The 23,028-nt window shown below is 36.5% G+C and overlaps 1 protein-coding gene across 2 annotated transcripts; it reads left to right on the forward strand.

The window, feature by feature from the left end:
* The first annotated feature begins 2,937 nt into the window (after positions 1-2,937).
* Positions 2,938-13,226, forward strand: LOC126841782 (protein gooseberry-like). Of its 2 annotated transcripts, none has more exons than XM_050578434.1 (7): positions 2,938-3,209; positions 3,428-3,741; positions 5,107-5,218; positions 8,088-8,259; positions 8,953-9,209; positions 10,259-10,538; positions 12,730-13,226. In XM_050578434.1, the coding sequence occupies exons 1-7, from the start codon at positions 3,155-3,157 to the stop codon at positions 12,869-12,871; spliced, it is 1,332 nt and encodes a 443-aa protein (XP_050434391.1). In that variant the 5' UTR covers positions 2,938-3,154; the 3' UTR covers positions 12,872-13,226. The 2 variants fall into 2 exon arrangements, with proteins under 2 accessions (XP_050434391.1, XP_050434392.1); XM_050578435.1 differs by having other exon boundaries at positions 5,110-5,218.
* The last annotated feature ends 9,802 nt before the right edge of the window (positions 13,227-23,028 follow it).

Raw genomic sequence — 23,028 nt, forward strand, 5'->3', positions numbered from 1 at the left:
CTGAACGTTAATGAAAAAAAAATCTAATATCTATCCATGAATCAAACTTAGATACTTACGTCAAAGTTGGAGAAAAGTCGACACTGATAGCTATTTTAAAATATTAACTTGGTTGGAAATATTATTATAAGTACTTTCGTTTAATAATATCAAAAATGAACTACAATTTATAATTTTTTAGGAAATATTATTGTAATATTTGTTATTAAATTATTGATTTCTTGCTAAAAAAAAACATGTTGTAAATACACTTTGACAATATTGTAGGGGCGTATTTTTGGGACGGTTGTGAGAGCTTCCCCCCCCCCCCCGAATTTTTTTTAGTCTGCCTATTGTCCTATAGGATGTGAATTGTAGAAGTTTAATATTGTCATGTTTTTATTAAGAGTTAGTGCCTCAGCCCCTGCAATATCACAATTTACAAAATATGACTCTTAAAAATGATTACCATCTCTAAATGATATTTTAAAACACGTTTTTGCTATGGAAAGTGTAACTAAGTGTCATCACTTATCATTATACTCTCTCTAGCTACATAAGCCTACCACTAAAAATAAGTTGTATACTGACTACCATTAAAAGAACATACCATCTCTTGTGAGGAATATTTAAGATAGGGCTCGCTCTGAGATTGTGAAGCATAAAAAACTAATTTTATATGTACACCGTTATTATATTATTTTCATTTTGCATGTGGAATAATATAATCTCAGTGCTGTGTAGTTATTACAAGACCGTCTCTGTCGTGACGACACGAGGATTCACGATAGTTTCAACAACGTTCGAATTTGACCTCAACGAACCACATGAACCGGCAAATCACGCAAAAAAATATTATGGTCCTCTCTCATCATATGTAACTTGTATGTGCCGCCCAATCAGACGTGATCATGTTAGCAAAGCAGTCTGAGTAACAACTGTACAAATTACCACTTGGGAACTGAATAAGAAAATATGACAATGCAGCAGAGATTTTAGAAAAATACTTTTTTTTTGTTTCAGTTTTTCAATATTTTTTTTTTTTATTGAAGACAAACATTGAGATTGTCCCAGCAATCTTGACAATGTATTATACATTTTATAATACTACTAGATATTTGGCTGTTAAAAAAAATGGGTCTAATCGGTCAACAATAAGGACTATGAAAAAAATATTCAAAATCAACAATTTTCATTAAAAAAAAAAGAGCGATTGAGACCAATTTTTAGAAAACGTGAACAAGTTCATTATATAAAGACAAAAACACGTCAACAAATGTTATTATATTTAATTATAAATATTTAGTAATAATATTTCAGTTATAAAATTATTGGATTGCCTATTTAATTGCATGCAGTGTTTGAACAAAGCAAATATCGATACTGTTAAAATGTAGTAAAAATGTTATTCAAATAGAAGATGAAAAATAAGCCACACATAAATTCGTGACATTTTCACATGAACATCCTCGCTAGACCGTTAAGTTGAAAATTGGAACTAAAAAATTGAATGTGTAAAGCATAAGTTAGATGCACAAATGGCAAGTGCTTGCATTGTTTTGTAAAACTGAAAATAATGATTTTTTTTTTTTAATACAAATTAATCAATAGTTAGAATCTTTTAGATAAATGTTGTAAGGCATTACGCATATTTTTTATAAGAAGTTGTCCTTTTCGTTCTTTTTGTGTTTTTTTTTCTTTTTAGAATTAATAAGTACACTGTACATGCTTACCTAAACTATAACGATAAATTTTACAATTTAAACTAAATTTACAAATGGCGAATGGAATTCATCATAGATTATTTAAAAGTTTTTACACAAAACATGTGTTTAAAGTTATTTAAGATACCTATAGTGCCTATATTATGTATAAATAACAAAATTAAATGAACATGAAGTGTGATTTTGTCAAACGTTTAAGTGTAATATTTAAGCATTAACAGAAACATTTTAGCGTTTTCAAGTAATACATTTGTGATTGTTTTTCTTTTGTAAATAGCACACTTGTAAAACATACCAATAATTGTTTTCGGTAATGTATGAAATACATATTACATATCAAATTATAAAACCTAATTTATATTATTTGCCAATTGGAACGTTTGACAAATTCTCTCGTCAAATTATCTTTTAAGTTTTACCTTTAGTATTACGAATAAAATGTTATTTGTGAATAAAAATATTATCCACCGTTTCTATCTTATTAAGAATTTTACCAACTCTTTTTTAAACATTTATGTTAATCCGGTCAAGTAAATCCGAGTGATGCCGATACAGTAATAATGCGTTGTATTCAGGGCCGTCTTAGGCTATGCAGGGGCCCTTGGGCGCGCAGAGTTTTGGGGCCCTTTAAGAAAACAAAAGATGACACTAGTTGAATTTGTATTACGTTTGCGATTTTGACTTTTTTCGGGTTTGAATGTGTTGAAATTGGTTTGGTTAGTATTGGCCACGGCAGCTGAACATTCGTGACTATCGTCGGCCTGAAGATGGACTCTGCAAACCGGGGACATGGTGGATAAATCTAAAAATCATCCGCATGAATTTTCGGGGTTGTTTTTCTCGTCCGGCACTGTGTGGCGTAGCCGGGGAGGGTTTACAAGGGTTAATAAGGGACCATATAAAGCGAGATAACCGCGGGAGAGGTTCGAACGCAGGAGGATGATCGGCAATACTATATTCTATCATAAAACTCAAACAGCGTACATAGAATATACTCTGCGTAGGCTGTATGCCTATATCTGTGTATTTTTGATAATATGATGTTCAGAGCGGTACAGGGGGAATGGTAAACATGGGTACGCCCATTAGGCATGTGACCGTCCAATGGGAATGGATCGACCGACCGGTTTCCCGTGTGTCCCGACATCCGGGCGGGGTCGCCGTCTAGCTGGCACTTGGCGGTGTACTCGAATTTGAAACCGGGCTGGGTCGGTAGTATACGTTTTGCGGTCATCGCGCGAATAACACACGCAGGTAACACAGTCCGGCGGTTAAGTGTGCGGTGACATCATTATAGATTCGATTATTTTTTTTTTATACACGCCCGATTTCTGTCGTGTAATAAGATTTTTTTTTTTTACAAATCGTATTTAAAATTTTGTTTATTTCTTTTCCGTTCGTATTGTAACACGTAGAGTAGTAACATTTCCTTGAAAACCAAACCGTACGCGATGGCGGTGTCCACGTTGAACATGACTCCGTACTTCACAGGATACCCGTTTCAAGGTAAATCAAATTCGTACGATACAGCCCACAGTGTTTGGGTAATATCGTCGATTATAAACACTAATAATAATAATATTGTTGTCGAGTAATTCACAATCAACGTTATACCTACCTACTATCTATACTCTGACCGCCCGTCCGACACCGCGGTCTTACAGTTTTTGGCACGTCTTAACAATACAATCATATTAATTGGTCGGGTTTTGTCGAATCAACAGGTCAGGGCCGCATGAACCAGCTGGGCGGTGTGTTCATCAACGGCCGACCTTTGCCAAACCACATCCGGTTGAAAATCGTCGAAATGGCCGCGGCCGGGGTCCGGCCCTGCGTCATATCCCGGCAACTGAGGGTGTCGCACGGATGCGTTTCCAAAATCCTCAACAGGTACCAGGAAACCGGAAGCATCCGGCCCGGCGTGATCGGCGGAAGCAAACCCAGGGTGGCCACGCCGGACGTGGAGAGGCGCATCGAAGAGTACAAGAAAGCCAACCCGGCCATGTTCAGCTGGGAAATTCGCGACAAACTGGTCAAGGTGCGTTTCCATATACATTGATTGTCAAATCTTTCCCCGGCACTAAAGTTGAACACGATAAAACAATACTCACCCGAACCCTTCTCACCCCCTCCCCACAACAAAACAAAAATTTTACGGACAATCCGAAATATGCTTGGTCTCGTTCGAGTCGCCGTGCCAAACAAATATTATGAACTGTCCACTATTAAAGTCACTATATCATACTTTAGTCACCCCCCCGTGGGCTCTCGTTGACTATGGAGGACGTTCAACGCCACTTGATAAATGCTAATAATTTAATAAAAAACACTGCTACCGACCGATTAAATTACATTAGTATAAAAATAAATCCCGTTTCGTAACGTCAAAAAAGTAATTGAAAATAAATTATTTTTATTATTTCCATAATAATAATTCTCAAATACATTCTCATAAAGATTAAATTGAAGCCGTTATAGTGATTGTTATAGGCAATTTTTTAAAAATAACTATTGAATAATATATTTGCACCATTTTAATAAGGTATAAAAAAATTATTTTTAAATGTGTTCCAAACTGTTTCAATGTACACGCACAAGATATTTTTTACATAATTATTAACTAACAACATAATAATATGTTTATTCAAATTATTTTGCTTGCAAAAATAAAATCCATTAATGGTTTTAGATAACCGTGTTTTACATTAAAATGTTATTATATTCGGTTGGAGTTGTTCCAAATAGGTATTAATTAAATATAATATTTATAAGCGTTCAAATGATTGATAAGTGCTAAATGGATTTTATGTAATATAAAGATTGGCTGCAATGTTCCACATATCAATAAATGCCATTATTAACATTATAACTTATTCAAATCAACATTTTACAAATAAAACGTTTTACCGGTTTATCTATATCAACGTCCCAGATTGCTAATCAAATTTGCGACGATTGTCTGTCAACATAAAATTTTCCTATTAATTGCATTATTATAATTCGCATAATTTGTTTTACAAAAGGTGTATGTATAATAAGTTTACGGTGGCGTAATGTCAAGATTTCTTTCCTAGAAGGGTTCAATGGCTTTGGACCCCTTTAACCTTTACTGACTGTGCCACTGTATAGGTAGTCACGCCAGACAATAGTTTGCTAGCACGATAGCCTATACACTGTATTTTATACATTATGAATGATAACAGCCTTTCAAAGAGTTTGCAGTGTATATCATATAACGGTTACACGACGGTTAGGTTGCGATTCTATATTTCCTATCTGCACGAGGTTGTGGTAAACTAATACAATAGTAATGCTAGTAGCGCGCAGGGTTATAATAATATAATGAACAATATTTTAGGCATACTAAAAATGTGGGTGTTTTTTTTTGTTGTCATTTTCCCAGCAGGACGGCATATGCGACAAGAATTCGGCACCGTCCATCAGTTCCATCAGCAGATTATTGCGCGGTGGCAGAAGGGACGAGCTGAAGAACCATTCCATAGATGGCATTCTAGGTAAGTGTCTATTCTATGTGTGATCTATGCATTGTTGTGCGTTAGTATTATATAAAAGAGAGAGAGATAATATACCTGCAAACGCGCAGGACCTAAATATTTTTCCGGGGGCAAAAAAAAAAAAATGTAAATAACGGGTCTTTGCGGGAAAGGGCGGTAAAAAAAAAAAACAAAGTCCTAAACGGGGGGTGGCCGATTGTGTTCCAAGCCACAACATCACAATAATAATAATGTCTCAACTCTATCGTCGCGCCGTGTGTGATAATATACAGACTTTGGGACTATCTCGGTAGCCTTTTGGCTACCGGGACCGTTAGCCGAAAGGATGCCGGGTCCATTGTCGACTCGAGAAACGACCGCGAAAAAAAAAAAAAGAAAGACTTACGGTGAAAGGCGTGTCCGCAAAGTGCGTTGCGGGTGTTTGTGAGAACCGGCGACCACCGGAGGGTCGGAGACCAGTTAACGGGCGAGGGTTACGGTTTAACACTTTTTCTTACCAAAAAAAAAAGAAAGAAAGAAATGAAAAGATAAAGGAAAAAAAAATTCACGACCGGCCGCGATTCATCATACTGTCAACGGGGTGGTCGGAAATAGGCGTTTACAATCGTTTAGTATAATATACCTAACACCGGCTACCACCAGTACAGCGGGCACCGTATTATATTTTTATAACATAATAATAATATTACTTATTTTTCGGGAAAACGTATGTTCTTTTTTTTTTTTTTAAATACTATAATAATATACTCGGGCGGCCGGTAATGGAATCGAACACGACTGGGAGTTATTCGTTCGATATATAGGCACGCAATATATGCGGTAAACGTGTGACGTTAGCGTTATTTTGTGTAATTTGTACATAAATACATATATTATTATTTACACACATATTACTATTATAAACTTACGCGGACATCGGCAGCTTCACAAGAATCTTGTCTCCACGGGGTGTCCCCTAATGTAAAAGGCTTGCCGACACATGTAAAACCCGTTTAATTCGCTGTAATTTAAAAATGGATTTGTCTTCTCCTCCGAAGTCGTCGGCCCGCACACCTTATTTAAGATTTAAAAAATATATATATATATAATATACCTACGTACCCGTATTTTTTTTTCTCACATTTTTATTTTATATACCTACTCTGGATTTGGCGTCGTCTCGCCAACACGTGTGGGCAACACATGTATATAATAACAGCTATATAATATGTATTATTTTACACTATGTACACCTCGGTATAGTATTATTTTGTTCAATACCGCAACCCACCCACGACAATAGTATCCGCGAATATGTAAATTATTTAATTCCATGATATACTTAAAACCCGCCAAAACACCTATACGGGCCGCCGCGGTTTATTTGTAATTCAAATGTGCCAACAACGGTATCATTTAATTATTATTATTGTTATTGTTGTTGTTATTATATTATACCTAATGTAACCGTCGGTTAAGATGATAGTATATAATACTTACGCCGGAGAAAAGCGTGGGACAAGTGACAAGTGGTGTTTTTTTTACTTCTACAACGACAAAAGCCGCATTGATAAAAAGAAACAAACATTGTTTAAGAGATTAATCACCATCCCTCGTATATTTATTGTATTTACATTACAATCGCGGTGTATGTATTGCACACGGGCGTCTTCTGTATATTATTCGAGATTCAATTATGATTACAAAAATATATAGGTACTATATTATAATGTCGCGGTATCGTTTACAAGCACTTCGAGTCTTATAATGGTCGATCGCTTAATAGGCTCTGTTATATTAGATTATAATAATAATATACCGTTATGCCGTCGGTCCCTATAAAATACCTTTGATGTTTTTTTTCTCTTCTTTTTGTTTTTTTTTTTTCTATGAAGATGTAAACGGACGCGTTTTAACACTGAAACCGGTAATTTGGTAGCTGGCTATTAAGATCGAATTATAATATCGAGTTGTTATCCATCTGGATATTAGGGGGATCCGCCGAGTATGTACAACATTTAAATAACGTCTTAAGTTGTTACACGCGTGGCATTGTGCGTTTTGATGACTTTTCCAACGGGTGAGCTTTTATGATTTTTTTTTTTTTTTATCATTTCTCCGCCTACTACATTATATTTGTTTATGCGACTGTTGCGATTTCAGCAGGTCTGTCTGTTGCCTATTCCCTATCCGCGCCGACCGATAAAGGAGAGGAGAATATAATATATACCTATATAGTATACTATTATATATAGTGTTATGCCTCGAGCGCGAGTCGCCGATGACGTTAAACGATTTTCCCGGTTCACCAAGTATAATATTACATCGGTAACAACAATAATTATTTTCGTAGGATTTGATTAGTTTTTTGAATTATTAACAATATTATATTATACACTTGCGGTGAAGCGGTGGACGTGATTGAACGCGCGGTATTTGTTAACAACCTAAACTGTCAAAACGTACCTATACCTACATACAGCGCTACGGACACGTGAAATCAATCAACGCGATCCTCCGTTCATTTGCATACGTCCGGTTTTCATGTAAAAAAAAAAAAAAATAAAGATAAATGATAAATAAATAAAAAAAAACACCATTTATTTACATCCGCGGGATAGAAACGCTGCGATTACTCATTCGCTCGGACCCGATAAATGTGCCCTGTCAGTATCACAATATGTATAACGTGCCCCCGTGCGTTGTGTGTGTACTTGCGGTGCACTTACCGGAGCCGATTTCGGAATAATTTTGGAAAAATTCCATTATTTTTTCTCTTACCGTCTCGAAAGTTTGCTCACAAACGGCCACAAATTTAATGGTTTTTTTTTTTTTTTTGTTAACAATATCATATTTTTGTATTGATTTATTATTATCACCGCGGTTGCAGGTCCCAGCAGCGCCGACGATTCGGACACCGAATCCGAACCGGGTTTCCACCTTAAGAGGAAACAACGGCGGAGCAGGACCACGTTCACCGGCGAACAGCTCGAAGACTTGGAAAGGGCGTTCCACAAGTCGCAATACCCGGACGTGTACACCAGAGAAGAGTTGGCCCAAAAGTAAGACGTTCGCCACGCGGCTCTAATAATACTAATTACAATATATATAATTATGAGATGGGGCCCGGCTCGGTGCGTGCCGTACACGAACATATCACACGGCCCGTGGTATATAGATAAACATAATAAAAGGACAAACGCCGGGCGCGCGCGCGATTATATAGATAGGGGCGGCGTCGAGATACGTCGGGAAATGGATCGGCCGGTCGGTGTTTAAATATATATATATATATATATATATAATGATAATGATAATAATATTGTAATGACGGGCTTCGGGTGGCCGCATCAGTGAAAGTGAACCGCTATCTCACGATCGACCGACCCGGGTTGTGCCGCGCTCGTACAATATTATTATTTTAACGTATTATGTGCATTGTGCAGCTCGCACCGCCGATGACACCGCCGAGTGTCACAAAGGTCAGGCCGCGGCTCGGCAAGTCGGTGAAAAACAGAAGAGAAAAAAAAACCACTCCGACGAATCCTCGCGAAATTATGTCCAAATTAAAGCGCACGTATTATCTTTTTTTTTTTTTTTTTTAAATTACATTACTGTCGCACGATTTGAACCCTGAGCATAAGAGACGCACTGGCGCACTGGGGGAGGGGGAGGGGAGTTTGATTGGGGGGATCTGACTTGCGCGGTCGCAGAGACTAACGGCTTGTACTTAACTGGTTGGATTTTGATTTCAGGACGAAACTGACCGAAGCCCGTGTGCAAGTTTGGTTCAGCAATCGCCGGGCTCGACTCCGCAAGCAAATGGGCACACACCAGCACATGAACGCCGCTGCGGCCGCTTTCAACCCGGCGGCGGCCGCTGTGGCCAGCTTGTCCGTGGCCGCGGCCGCCGGCACTTTCCAGACCGGCCAGCACGGCCACGGCGGCCAGTACGACGGCTCCGGAAGTCACCACGACCACGGCGGCGCTTCTAACTTCAATTCGCCTCAAGGTAAGTTTCTACTATGTTATATTAACAGAGGCAGTACTCCTGCAGTAGTCCGTGGCCCGTGGCAGGAGTTTAAGTTAAATCACTTTTTGTAAGCTATTGTGTAATTATGTTTTATGATAGCTGTTGCACAAAGTGACATTAACAAAAACATTTTTCAATTGTTGTAAAAACTTTATTAGTATTTTCCCGAAAGTTTGAAAAACTACTAAAGTAGCAACTTTGGCCATCCTACCACAGAACTATAATATCATCATAGTACATGGGTATTAGGTCCTATACAGTCCACACTGTATCTCAACCCAGTACAGTATATATGTATATAAATATTAGGTATATTGTATACATGATATTGTAGGAATATATATATATATACAAGAGATGGGCGCTGGCCATCACGGAAATTACACGGTACGATACCCGTACGTGGCGATTAATACACCGCGGTAACGTTTTTAATAGATACTTTAAGTTTGGTCCGGTCGCCGTGATGTAGTGTATATAATATTATAATATTATTATACAGTGTATACACCCGCGAGTATATATAATAACCCCGTTTGAATTTTGCCCCCTCGACAAAAAAAAAAACACAGACAAAAATGAGACATTCCCGTAGTAACTCACGCGATTTTTACTATACAAAAAAAAAAAAACCAAAAAATATTTAAGTATACACCGCTCACTGTATTTATAAAATATTGCCGAACGTGAAATTAAATTCTCACGACTTTGGCGAACGCGCAGTGCGCGATGGCGGACGTTAGTACTAGCGTTTAAGATATGGAGGGAGTGGAGCCGAGGGGAGGGGCGATGGGGGATTATCACATAGGTAATCGTGTGTTTTCTATCATAATACCGGGATAAGGGTGCCGTTTTGAAATGGCACGGCCCATCAGTACTACATCAGGGAACTAATCGAAACCGGCATCCATTTTTACCCGTCCGACTTGTTGCGTTAAATACCGAGATCTACATAATACTATTGTTGTAGATCTACGATCTCTAATGCAATTATAATCTCATCGCCGTGCCCGTTTCTATAATTCCAGGTACTACACACAGCGCTTGGCCCGCCGCTACGGGATACGTCTACCCGACGGCCGCCGGCAACTACGGCACTACCGGCGGGAACGCGACCGGCGTGAACGGCGCCGCGGCGGCCGACACCATGTACCACCATCACGCATCCCATCACCACCATCACCATCACGGCCAGACCACCGCGGTGAACGGATCCTCGTATTCGCCACAAGCCGCCGTCACCGATCACTCGTTGGGCGGATGGCCCAAGTCCAACAAGGACACCTCGTGGAACCCGGACAGCTACTCGTGAGTATAACCACAGTACATTATCCACAGTACACTTGTTGAACTTAAGTTGAAAGTGAAGAGCTATAGCTGACCAATAAGGTTATGCGTATATTATGTTCAAGGATAGTAGTGAAAATCTTTGAAAATTAACGCTATGATAGTGTATTGAGAAAATAACTTTCCATAAAGACACCTCGCTGCTGGTATTAAATAAGAGTACACTTAAGTTTTATTTTAAAACTAAGGTTTTTACAACAATTTCCACTACCTGTCCTTTAATAAATAAGGAGACTTCATAAATATGACACCCGCTTAGTTGTAAAAAATAATATATGAAAATGATAAATCTAAAAATCAAAATGTAATTTTTGTAACTTGTATCAAAGATTTGCACTACAACACGTTGTTTAGAATAGGCCGTCCGAATAGGTGTCCCTACACTAAACCGATCGTTTGTAAAAGTAATAGTTTCATATATTATGACATATTATGTTATTAAACAGTTACTTTAAAATAAAAAATATTTGATTAATTTAACAAATACATTTTTTTTATTACTTAATATAGTCTACATAATTGCAATAGTATTATATAGTCACTGTACGTTTTCTAAAATATTTAATTCAAGTTTTGACTTTAAACAAAATAATTTGTAGTTTTTTTTTATAATTTTTATAAAAAATTTCGATATGACAAACCACAATTACTATTTTTGGTTTGACTATTTGGTTCAGTGTACAAAAGGAATACCTCTGTTGTACAACTTTAGTGTCTACACCATATACGTCCTAGATACTTTGTCTAGGCTCGTTTGAAACAATTGTAATTTTCTATTATCACAAAATACATGGCAACTGTTAACACCATAGGGGGACTCGCTTAAACCGTAACTTGACCTGTTCACCTATTTTTAGTAGGTACGACCTGTGCTGTACGCGCGAGGTGTAAACTATAACATTATATGTAGACCAATGCTCATCTCGCTGTGTCTCAGGACCCCGCACTAAAATTTTGAAAACGCTGATGGGTGTGACCCTTTTGACCGGGAAATCGGTTCGTTGCCGCTTTGTCGGTGCGCCGTTATAATGACAGATATTTCTTTTTTTTTCTCTAATTGGATTACGGGTAATTTGTCCGTTTAACGTTATCATACACAATCGGCTATCCTTTTTGCTCGGTTTGCCGCCTCGGTAAAGTGATGTCTGGGTAGTATTAATCTAGCGCCAGATTAAAGGCTATAAATCAACGGCGGACAAAGTGGAGAGGGGGGCGGGGGGAAGAGGTTGGAAATGTATGTGTTGTAGTAGTTTTTTTTTTCATCTTTTTTTTTTTTTTCTCGAGAAACTCAAGTTGAAAAGCACTTGTCATTAGACGGCACATACTATAGGTATTGCCGTGCGCGCGTTACCACCCATGCAGCGGCGTACCTCTTACATACACTCGGCTCGCTTTGGTCGGGATCTCTCGCACAGACAACGGCGGCGACCGAGGTGACTTTTACAAATTGACCGCGTATATTAGGTATATATAATATGTATAAATATATATATATATAATATATATATACACACAGCGACCGCCACGATATAATAACGACCACCGCGTGTATTCATTAGGCGGACCAGAGGAAAAATATAATACTTATACATCACCAGAAGCCCTCCGGTTCGCATTCATTATGTGTAGGCACAGCTTCTTATATGTTAGGCGTGTACACCGTTTTTTTAGTTGATTTTCTTTCTTTCGTTCTTTCCGAACTCGCACGCCGACTACCCCGAAAACAATATAAAAACGATTTTATTTAAATAACATTCATTCTCTCGGCTCCCTCCCCCCCCCCCTCCCACCTCTCACTACACCGGAGCACGCCAACGGAATGCTTTCGAGGTGTGATATAATATGCTCTATCCGGTCTACCTTGGAGAGACATACTCCAACTCGATGGGAAAGTTGCGAACCAATTGGGTAACGCATTAAGACCTAATTTTCTAAAATATTTCCTCGGTTCTCTAACAAAAATCGTTTTGGCGCTAAATCGATTTCCGAAGGCCTATCTCTGCCTGTGAAAGTATTTTAAAGTCAAGCGTCGACTCCAGCGCTATTAGGTTAGCACTGTTAGGAATATTTTTCATTATAACGCGTGTCCCGCCCGGTGTAACCGTTTGCTCTGAAATTAAAATAATTTTTTTAAAAATTTGTCTTATTACAGATTTTTCACCGGAGGCAATACCATTTACGGTTCGACGACCGGAACGAATTTGGCACCTCACTCGGCCAGCGAAGCCAAGTCCGGATATCCGTACTTCGGTCAATTGTCTCAGATGGATGCCATGTGCGGTAGAGTACATTAAACGCACGCAATCAATATAATATTGTATGAACGAGACGAGTAAATAGTATTATTGTTTTATAATGTCGAACGCGTCCTTTCTCTTCCTTAATCTATGATTTAGCTGTTAATAACCGATTTATTATTATATTTATATATTATTACACTGTACTTCGCGTTAACTTATTTATATTGCAATTATTATGTATGATTTTTAATAGTGAAATTAATATTATCGTTGTTCGCTCATTATTAATTACTGACGTTTCATCCCTCGCGTCGTTCAACTTGCAATCGATGACGGTTTAATATAAGTTATTCGTTGTGGACTAAAAAAAAAAAACAAAAAATATATCATATAAAGGCGCACGTTATAATATAGCTTGTTATAGTTAGTTACGAATATTCGATTATTTTCATTAGTTTAGCTACGATTTATTATTATTATTATTTTTTTTTTTGTAAAAAACTATGTATACATATTATCATTATTATTATTATTATTATTGAATAAAAAAAATCTGAAACAAAATGCAATTATTATTTTTTTTACTCTTGAACGGGGCTGCGGTTATATACAATACGTCGCAAATGTGAGTTTTTGAGCACATACACACTGGTGATGATACCCCAAAACTGACCGCTTGTGTGAGTATAGATAAAATGTTATTATGTGCATTGTCCAACGCGGTCGAAATGGGTCCTCCGGGCGAATCGCACAGACACACTCTCACAATGACCGCATACAGTGTGTTTTTCTGATGGAAAAAAAAAAAAAAAAGGTTGCACGAGCCACAAGTGCTTGTATTATATTAGGTATATTATGCGTTATGGTCCGCTACGTAGTCGTTGTTGTTGTTGTTGTTGTTGTCCGTACAAACTGTTTTGAAACCGTTGGGAGATAATATTTAAAAAAAAAAAAAAAACCATAAGTATACCTGAATCCCATTCTGGATATTATATTGTAGTGCGGCCGTGGACGGTTGCAATAATAATTGCAAATGGGATCATCGACTAGACGTATCAATACACACTCTGTATATATAATAATATACATAATACTATACAAGACCTAAAGAAGAACGTCTCGGTGGCCCGGTTTAATCTTCCGTGAAATGCCCACACAATATATCATTACATGTACATCTCATCATCGACTCGATTTCGTTTACCGACGGTTACGCGCTATTGCTTTACCCTGTACAACATTGTGTATTATGTTAGCCGAGACTGTGGTCCTCATGCGAATCAGTCTTTTGACCCGTTATAATATCATACGCTCGTCTTAAGGTCATCTAGCGGCGTCTTTGGCGATTAGTGCACGTCATAATATTGTTCAACACAAAACGGATGAGTAACACGAGATAAAGCCTCCAGGCGAGCACTGTTGAATTTACATAAAATATCTATTTTAATTTTTTTAGATCTCTTTAAGATACGCCCTAAACGCAGTCAAGCTTCAGCTTAACCCGCTAATCTATCCCACGTGATTGGAGTTTACCTTACTTATATAAGTGTACTACCTTTCTCCAGAAATGCCCATCTAGATGACAGGGAAAGTTCTGACGCTTCAAGCTCCCGCGGAATTTGGATACAGAAAAAATTGCTATATTTGTTGACTACTCTAATTTAGTTGTTGACATTTTGTAAACACAAAGTAAGCAAGTGGAGTTGTAGCCTTTAGAAAACAATGAAATTCTCTAGAAGCTTTAATTAAACGCTATGGGAGAAAAAGGTGCCACTTTTAAATAGTCAATAACACATACAGGAGTATTAAAAAACGACACAGTAAAATGATACTAGTAGAGAAAATTTTAATACTGTACCTATAGAAAAAAGGATTATGCTTTAAGTGTACGTTCTACATAAAAAATACTCAGATTTTGAATACACGGCGTTACCTTCCGTAACTTAAAAAAAAAAAAATAACCAGCAGACAAAATTGAACGCTAAAACTGTTATTGCCTGGATTGGTTTAGGTGGTTTATAAAATAACACAAGTCAGACGTTTGCTGTTTTCAATTTTTCCCTTCTTTTGAGAGAATCATCCCAAGCTACATAATCAAACTCATAAGGTAACTCATAGGTATCCTACGGTAACCTACTGACTGTTCGGTACAAACTGTTTTAAATACTCGAGTTTCACAAGTATTTTTAGTGTAGGGATTAAACATATTTCCATGTTTTCGGTTAAACGGTCAGGGGTTTAATGTATTATTTTCTATATTTCCTCTCTCCCCCGACATGGCATTGTCATTCATAGTGCTCTCGATTGTTTTCACCTGGTAAAATAATAGTAATTGATTAGACCGTAAAATGCCTCGTCCCTTGGCTCAGCGGCGACTCGTATCGTGTGGGGGTTTTGTTGTTGTTGGTTAACCGACTTTTCGAAATGTCACTTTTGAAGGATTTATGAGTTTATAAATGAAAAAAAAAAAAATAATAATAACAACAAGCCGAGTAGGTGTAAGTAGCCTTTGTTGTGCAATGTTAATGCGGTCGGTATAATGTTAAACAAAAAAAAAGAACCACATGCCAGATTTTTTCGTTTATAAAAAACGCGTATCTTTTTTTTGTACAATAGACGTGGACCGTGTGTGTGTGTGTGTCACACGGACACCCACAAAGACCGCGGTTTTAATGCGGAGATTTCACGTTAAAAAATATATATATATATATATATATATATGTATAATATGGAAAAATTCCAACATCGGGGTGTCCGTGACACCATACAATTTTTTAGGAAAAAAAAAAAAGAAGAAAATCAAAAACCGCAACACATGTGTCGGATTTTTTCTCCCTGTATAATAGACGCTTATATTATGTGTCGCAATGCAATGTCAATGTCCCTTTAAAGATATTTAATGTAATATATTATGAATGTATATGTACCTGGAACTACCTTTGACTTTGTATTTTCTACATTTATAAATCCACTATCCAGTGTACTTTATTCCAGAGCAGACTGCCTGCAGATACTTAAATAATACACATCTCACGTAGATACATAACTTTTTGAACTAATAATTATAACGATAATAATAGAATTTATTGGAGTTTTTTTTTTTATTCTGAATAAATTAAACGGTATATTGTTATTTAATTATGTTTCGATCAAACGGAAAACAATACTGCGTGCTCGGTGCACGTTGTTGTGAGTCATCGAGGAAAGTAACCGTCACGTCTGCTGGATAAAGAGTTTTGATATATTATACACAATGGATCGTGGAATCTGTCGGCAGAGCAGATTATTTTACCGAGATGTTGGAGATGAATGGCGTGTAATCGATTACAAAATATTAGAATATAAAAAAAAAAAAAATGATAATCCAAAGCGGCTTGTTTAGTACACTACAGTGTACAGATAAAGTTCTTAAATCATATTAGACAATATGATTTTAATAACAATTTGATTGAGGAACTGTACGGCTACTCGGTTTGTAAGGACTCTTGTGTTGGTCTTTCGTATATTGCAGAGTAATATAAAGCGATCAAATGACACGATGACACGATCTATCTTTGGCCTATGTGCCGAGTTCTAAGTGAATGCACATTCGACAGTATATTATTGTGATGTGATATTATTTGTAAAACAATTGTTTTTTTTTTATTTATGCCAAAGCATAAAACATCCTTTTTTTTGATATTCCTCTACAAAATATAACCGGCGGATCGTTATGAACATTTTACACGTACCTACACGTGTATACTCTCATATTAGGCATTATTATATTTATTATCGTAAGTGGTGCGTTTTCAAGGAGGCGTTTCGCCGTACCGAGAGGTACAAGAGGAATGAAACAAAAAGCGGGGGAAGGGGGGAGGGAGCGACTCGCGTGTATAGTGTGTGTACATCTGTATTATCTAGTGTACATTGCGGCGTTGTAAAGCGTTGTTTTGCGGCTCTCATGGGAAACTCACGGCCCGCGGTGGAGAGCGCCGATACCGAAGAAACATCATAACCGCGGCGGCGGGCGGCGTTTTTGATTACAGGGGGATATAATATCGCGGACGCACACACACACCACCGCTCGAGCACATTATACACCGTATGCCTTAATACATATAGATATCTCTTATACGCAGGATGTGTGTATACGTATATTATTTATACATGTATAAATATGGGACGGCGAAGACTGTGGTGTGTATTGTGACGCGCGGCTCGTGTGTTGATTACGGTCCGCCTTAACCGGTCGCGCCGCCGTAACTTGTAATAATAACCGCGCCGACCGATGAAAGCGATCCACGCCCACGCGGTAACTGGCCGAGCCGAATCGCCCGGTAAATTCATCAATCCCCCGGCCCGAAGGCGATGCTCACGAAATCCGATCGGTTTCCGGCGAATATAGATTATATAGAAATTAACACGATAGGAAAATCACGGGGCACAGCGGTGGCTGAGCATAGCCGCGATATTACCCTCGATAGACATGCGAAAAACTATAAAAATCAGCAAAATGATCGGACAAACTAACATATAGCATACAGTTACTTATGCACAAGTGAGAAATAAACTAATAACCCAGTGGTCGATGTGGCTCAACAAAATAGTGAAGGGATGCCCTCCATTTTTGGGTTTCTCGTAAAGTAGAACTAACACAGTTATACACATGAGTGTAGTGTGAGGAGGGGGAAGAAAGTTGACCCGCACAATATTTTTTCCACAAAGCAATTTTACGTATATTGTTTTTTAATAATAAATAGTTTTTTACTCATGTACATAATGAAAATATATTTTGATTTTAGAATATAAAAAATATTTACCTCCATGTACCTATATGGCTTTATGTTTTAATTATGTACATAATATTGTAAAATTTAAAAAACACATGGAGTACCAACCTAATCAGTTACAATTAATCGATAATATTAATGCACATTGTACAATAATCAATATTAAGGGGGATGTACTAGGCTTTGTTAGTTGATGAAAATTTTGAAGAAAAAAAAATAATTATTTAAATCCATCAGTAAGCTGCAGAGAGAATTATTTAAAGAGTTGTTTTTTTTTTTACAATTTTTAGTTGCTTTAGTTTTGAACTGGAACGTCGATATGTTGACGTATAATTTACATTGTTTCCTCAATTTTTCAGAAAAACAAAATTTTTTCAGATAATTTTTAATGTCTAATCGGGGGTGGGCAAGTTACTAAAAAAACGTTAACAATACATTTACATTATTGACATTTGGATTAAGCATCATATTTTAATTAAATGTGTTCGGTTTAACTATTATAATAACTTAATTGCAAGACTACTCGGGCCTCGTTTATTACAAAATATGCATCGTACACCATTTTTGTTAAAAATCGAATATAAAATTTAAAAAAAATATAGTATATAATACCTAATAATTACGGTTTTTATTATAATAAATTATTGATACTATCTCTTTATTCAGTATTTTTTCTCACTACCCGATACGGGAGACAAACGTGTGGGCACTGAGCACTACTTAATTTTCAAAAGCCGGAGGCAAATCAAGTAACTTTTTTTTTTTAAATTAAAGTGGGGAGTATTTTGAAGGTCAAATGTGTGGCAATCCTAGTGCGCCCGTTTATATGCATTGTTTATAAGGTACGTGTCCGGTATTTGTGCACAAGCCACAATGCTCTATTCGCATTTTACAGGGATTGTTTATAAGGTTAAACAAAAAAGGTAGGAGTAGTTAGATGTACATAAAAATATTGTGTCGATGAATGAAACACATAAGACGTGTAAAGTACCTCAATACGGTCGGCAGAAGGTGAAACGCATTAATCATTTCGATAACGATTCAAGACGTTTTAATAGATTTTTAATGGACTACAATTTAATAACAACGCCCTATAGATGATGAACTCATGAATGGCGCTGTTGAAATTTCAAATCCACTATATATTATAATATGTTAATGTGCGTAGAACATATTTTTTTAAGCGACAAATGGCTCAACTAATCTAGCACAACACTTGTAGGTACGTATCACAAGACATACACGATGATGACTCGATCGCAATAGTATACTAAATAATTTATATAATATTGAATATTCTATCACAGTACGCAAGTATAGTAAAAGTACTAAAAGTATGTTAAAACTGAAGTATCCTCGTTAAGCATAATTTATTATTTTACTCTTGTTATTCTTGAAATGATCCATTAACGGCCAATTGACTATTGGCGGTAATATACACTTTGTGTTTTGCTTGGGTATATAAGACACAATATTTTAAAACTTTGAGTGAACAACATCGCACTAATTAGTAACCGCATACCGAGTAGGTATTAGTTTGTTTTTTAACAATATGCTATTTAATAACTATAAATATGAAATAATTTTCATGTAACCTTCTTGCATAAAAACACATAGTTATGTGTAACTTTTAAATTATAAATATATACATAAATTATAAAATGTAATTTTGTTTATTAACAACGCAAGAACTCGAAAACGAAATAACTTTTATGTTTCCAAAAAGAATAAAGAATAATTGCCATAAAGAAATATTTATACATGTAAATATAATCATGAAATGTTTATGATTCTATCACAGCCCCATTATACTTATGTTAAGTTTTAGAATTCATATAATAAACCATTAAGTGGAGTATTGAAATATGTGTTTTTAATGTATTATTTCTTTCTAAAATATTATGATTCAAAAATATGTTGACAATGTTAAAAATATAACATTAATTTATGGAACATTAACTTATGGAATCTAATTAAAATACTACAATTGTTTAATGTTAGTACTGTGTGCAAAAACCAATTACTGTATTTTCGTTTAATTTAGTTGTTTTCTTAAAAATTCGGTTCTCTCTAGAAACTTGAGAATATAATATAGTATATTGTACTAGTTATAATAGTTTATTTCTGATTTTTTACAAGATTGAGAGTTTTATTAACAAAAAAATAGCCAATTCGATTTCGATTTTAAACAATTGTGTTAAATTTTAAATGACTTAACCGTGAAGTGCCTAATATAACGAATTATCATTAATTATATAATTGGAAAATATATCGAATAAATAACGTTTAGGTAACCGACGTTGAAGGTGTATTTATATATATTATACTGTACAACAATTTTAATAAAGCGACATTGCTTTTAACCGTACAAATGCCAATTACGTTATTTTATTGTCTTATACAATGTTCCTACAACCGTTTGTGTCGATTGTGATTAGATTGCACACGAGACAGCCATGATTTGCATCCGAATATATCATAATTGAATTTTGTCTGCAACTGTTTAATAATTTATACATATTTATTTTTGAAAATACAATTACATTAACGACACTAGCTTCATTTTATTTTCATTAACGTTTTAATTGCTTTTGTTGTTGTTTTATTAAACGTGATCCGAAATCGCGTGACTCGTCAGATAAATCCATGACGTGTTGATGCTGATGGCTTTTGACAATTTTCTTTTATTTACATTTAATATCGCCAACGTCATTCGGTCCATTGGCAGCAGATAACCGTCAACGGATCATATTTTTCTGTTTACCCCCATCGTCTTGTCGGCTGACATTACAATAATAATATATTTATATAATCTCATCCCTAGGGTGTCTCCTTTTAACGCACTGTACTCTGTACTATTATCATCGTCGCATATTAAACTAATGTACCCACTGAGCATCCCACGGGGAGGCTCGATCGGTATAGGACGTCTTTTGGGTGCCACGTATTTGATTTTGGTCATTTGGGACTTGATAACAATATCAATCAACTCGACTCGCATTCACTGCGCCGATCCGTCTAGGTGTCAATGAGAGGCGAGAACACGTTTTATTAATAATAATATTATATATTATTATCGTTTGTACCGTAAATAACATACAGTCGTTTCCCCCTTTCAAACTGACCTTTCCGATTTTTTACCAGCGTTAATCCGAATATCATTCAGTTGTCCTCTCATTGTCGTTACATTATTTGAGCCCATATTGGCCACATGGGTAGTTATGCTGTAACAGTGCAGGAACGTGCGTTATTAAATATTAGTATTATAATCTTAATAATATTATAATCGTCAATCGATAGTAATAATGACTGTCAACGTTGTTGTGCAATTTTTAATCGTTTGGATAAATTTGATTTGGTAATTTGACCAATACCGCAATGATTGTTTTATTGTAAACGAAATTAACGCACGTGTTAACATACCATAAATAATGATACGCAAATTATTATAAAACGTTTATTATCGTCGACGATAATAATTATTATTATATTATTACACTATTGGTGTTTCGTTCAGTCAAGTATAATAATATGTGAACATATAAAAAACTGTTTCAGAAGAAGCTCTCATTTCTAAGTTCTTACATTCCACCGTGTGTACGTCCAAATTGTTTTAAATTATTTAAACATAAATAGTCATTACTATAATATAGTAATAAAACTATTGGCTGTTAGCTGTCGTCTGTTGTTGACTTCCCGGTGAATTTTCGTACACAAAATGTCTTGCGTAAAACCTTATAGTGTAATATGACCTTTTTAACATTTTTAAGGAGTCAATTGACCGACATTACGAGGCCGTATAATATATTATTGTGTGGCGTCACATGATGCGGTTTTCAATGGTCAGACAACCCAATTCAGTGGTGATCTGTCGACTGTCCATATTATATACCTTCATACCTTCATCACAGTGGCCTATACCTTTGTTGGGCAAGAAATACATTTATAGAATACACTGTACAATAATATAGTAGTAGGCTTTAACTACTGTATGTATATAATATACAGGCAGTTGTACTTTTCCCGCAATAAATTGACATTGTTTAATGGTAAATTGAGTTTTTGAGGGTGCAAAAATGTTTTCAAACGCAGTTTTATGTACAACCTGCACTAAAACGTTTGAAAAGTTCATTCAATTTTTTTTGTTTTTTTTTTTTTGTGTAGCCGTAAGTAATATTTATAATAATAATAAAGAAAAACTACAAGATCGCAATCGTTTTATGAGAAAATCAATGTTTTATTCTTTACGGATCACCCTGTGTAGTATATAAATACAGGAAAAGCCTACCGAGAAAAGCAGGGGAAAAAAATAGTCTTGTCTCGACCGAGTACCGGCTCTCGTCTTACGGGTAGGTCTTACGGGCAAATAATCTCAACAGCGTGTGTACTCGATTACTATAATAATTAGAGGTGACATATTATTGCGTGTAAGCCGCACACAACCCGCCTGTATAATATTATTTATACATGTATTTATGTATTATATGATGTGTCGTTATTTAGGAGTAGAGGTACGTGCAGCCGGTAAAGGTAAACTGTGCTGCTATACAGCGGCGGCGTGGCGGTGGCGGCGGTTGTCGTCGTGGATTTATGACGGTCGCAAATCGCCGGACCTAACGATCCGACGGTGTTTGACTTGTGGTCGAAACGAAAAGAGCCGAGATGGAAATAATATTACAAAAAGTCCCGACCCGGCGATTCCTATCCCGTGTACACGACCGTTGCGTGCGTTTTGGGTACGTACGATTGATTTGTATTCCACAGCCGGATCTGTCGGGTCGTAAAAAGTAAAAAACAAAAAAAAAAAAAAACCGCACGTAAAGTGGCAACCGTTGGACTTTGTTTATGCGTCGAAAAGTGGGGAAAAAACGGAAAAAAAAAACCTCGTTAGAAATCTTTTTTACTGCCCAACGCAATATCATTTGGGACGGTATTTATTAACGAGAAGACGACAAAATGTGTATCGCAAGGAATCGTAAAACGATGCGGTGTTTATTGGCGGCCGACGGTGGATATCACTATATTATCATTATTATTTAGACACATATTACACCTACACAATAACAATGTGGGCCGCGAGCTGTCTTCTGCCGCAAAACAACGATAATCCCATCGTTGTTATTGCACATATTAACAACGTTCGAATGCACCTACTTTGTTTTTTTGCCAACGACAACCGTCGACCGAGCTCGTGCGATACGCTATTTTATTGCCCTGCAAACGTCCGCGCTGTGACTCTCCCAACGGCATTTTTCACCCGAGTCATACTCAAGTCCTCCTCGTACGCTATATACATTGTATGATAATAACAATAACATTACAGTCGGACCGGCACGCACGGGTTATCGCAACACATTAATAATAATAACACTCGGACTGTAGACTAATGAGAAACCGCGACAAAGGGCCAGACACCAAAAAAAAAAAAAAAACCGAACG

Source organism: Adelges cooleyi, unplaced genomic scaffold, assembly GCF_023614345.1.
Source record: "Adelges cooleyi isolate 19-005CV unplaced genomic scaffold, UGA_ACOO_1.1 ACOO_flye_CR_arks_rails_tigmint_CR_PRNA_41, whole genome shotgun sequence".
NCBI lineage: Eukaryota > Metazoa > Arthropoda > Insecta > Hemiptera > Adelgidae > Adelges > Adelges cooleyi.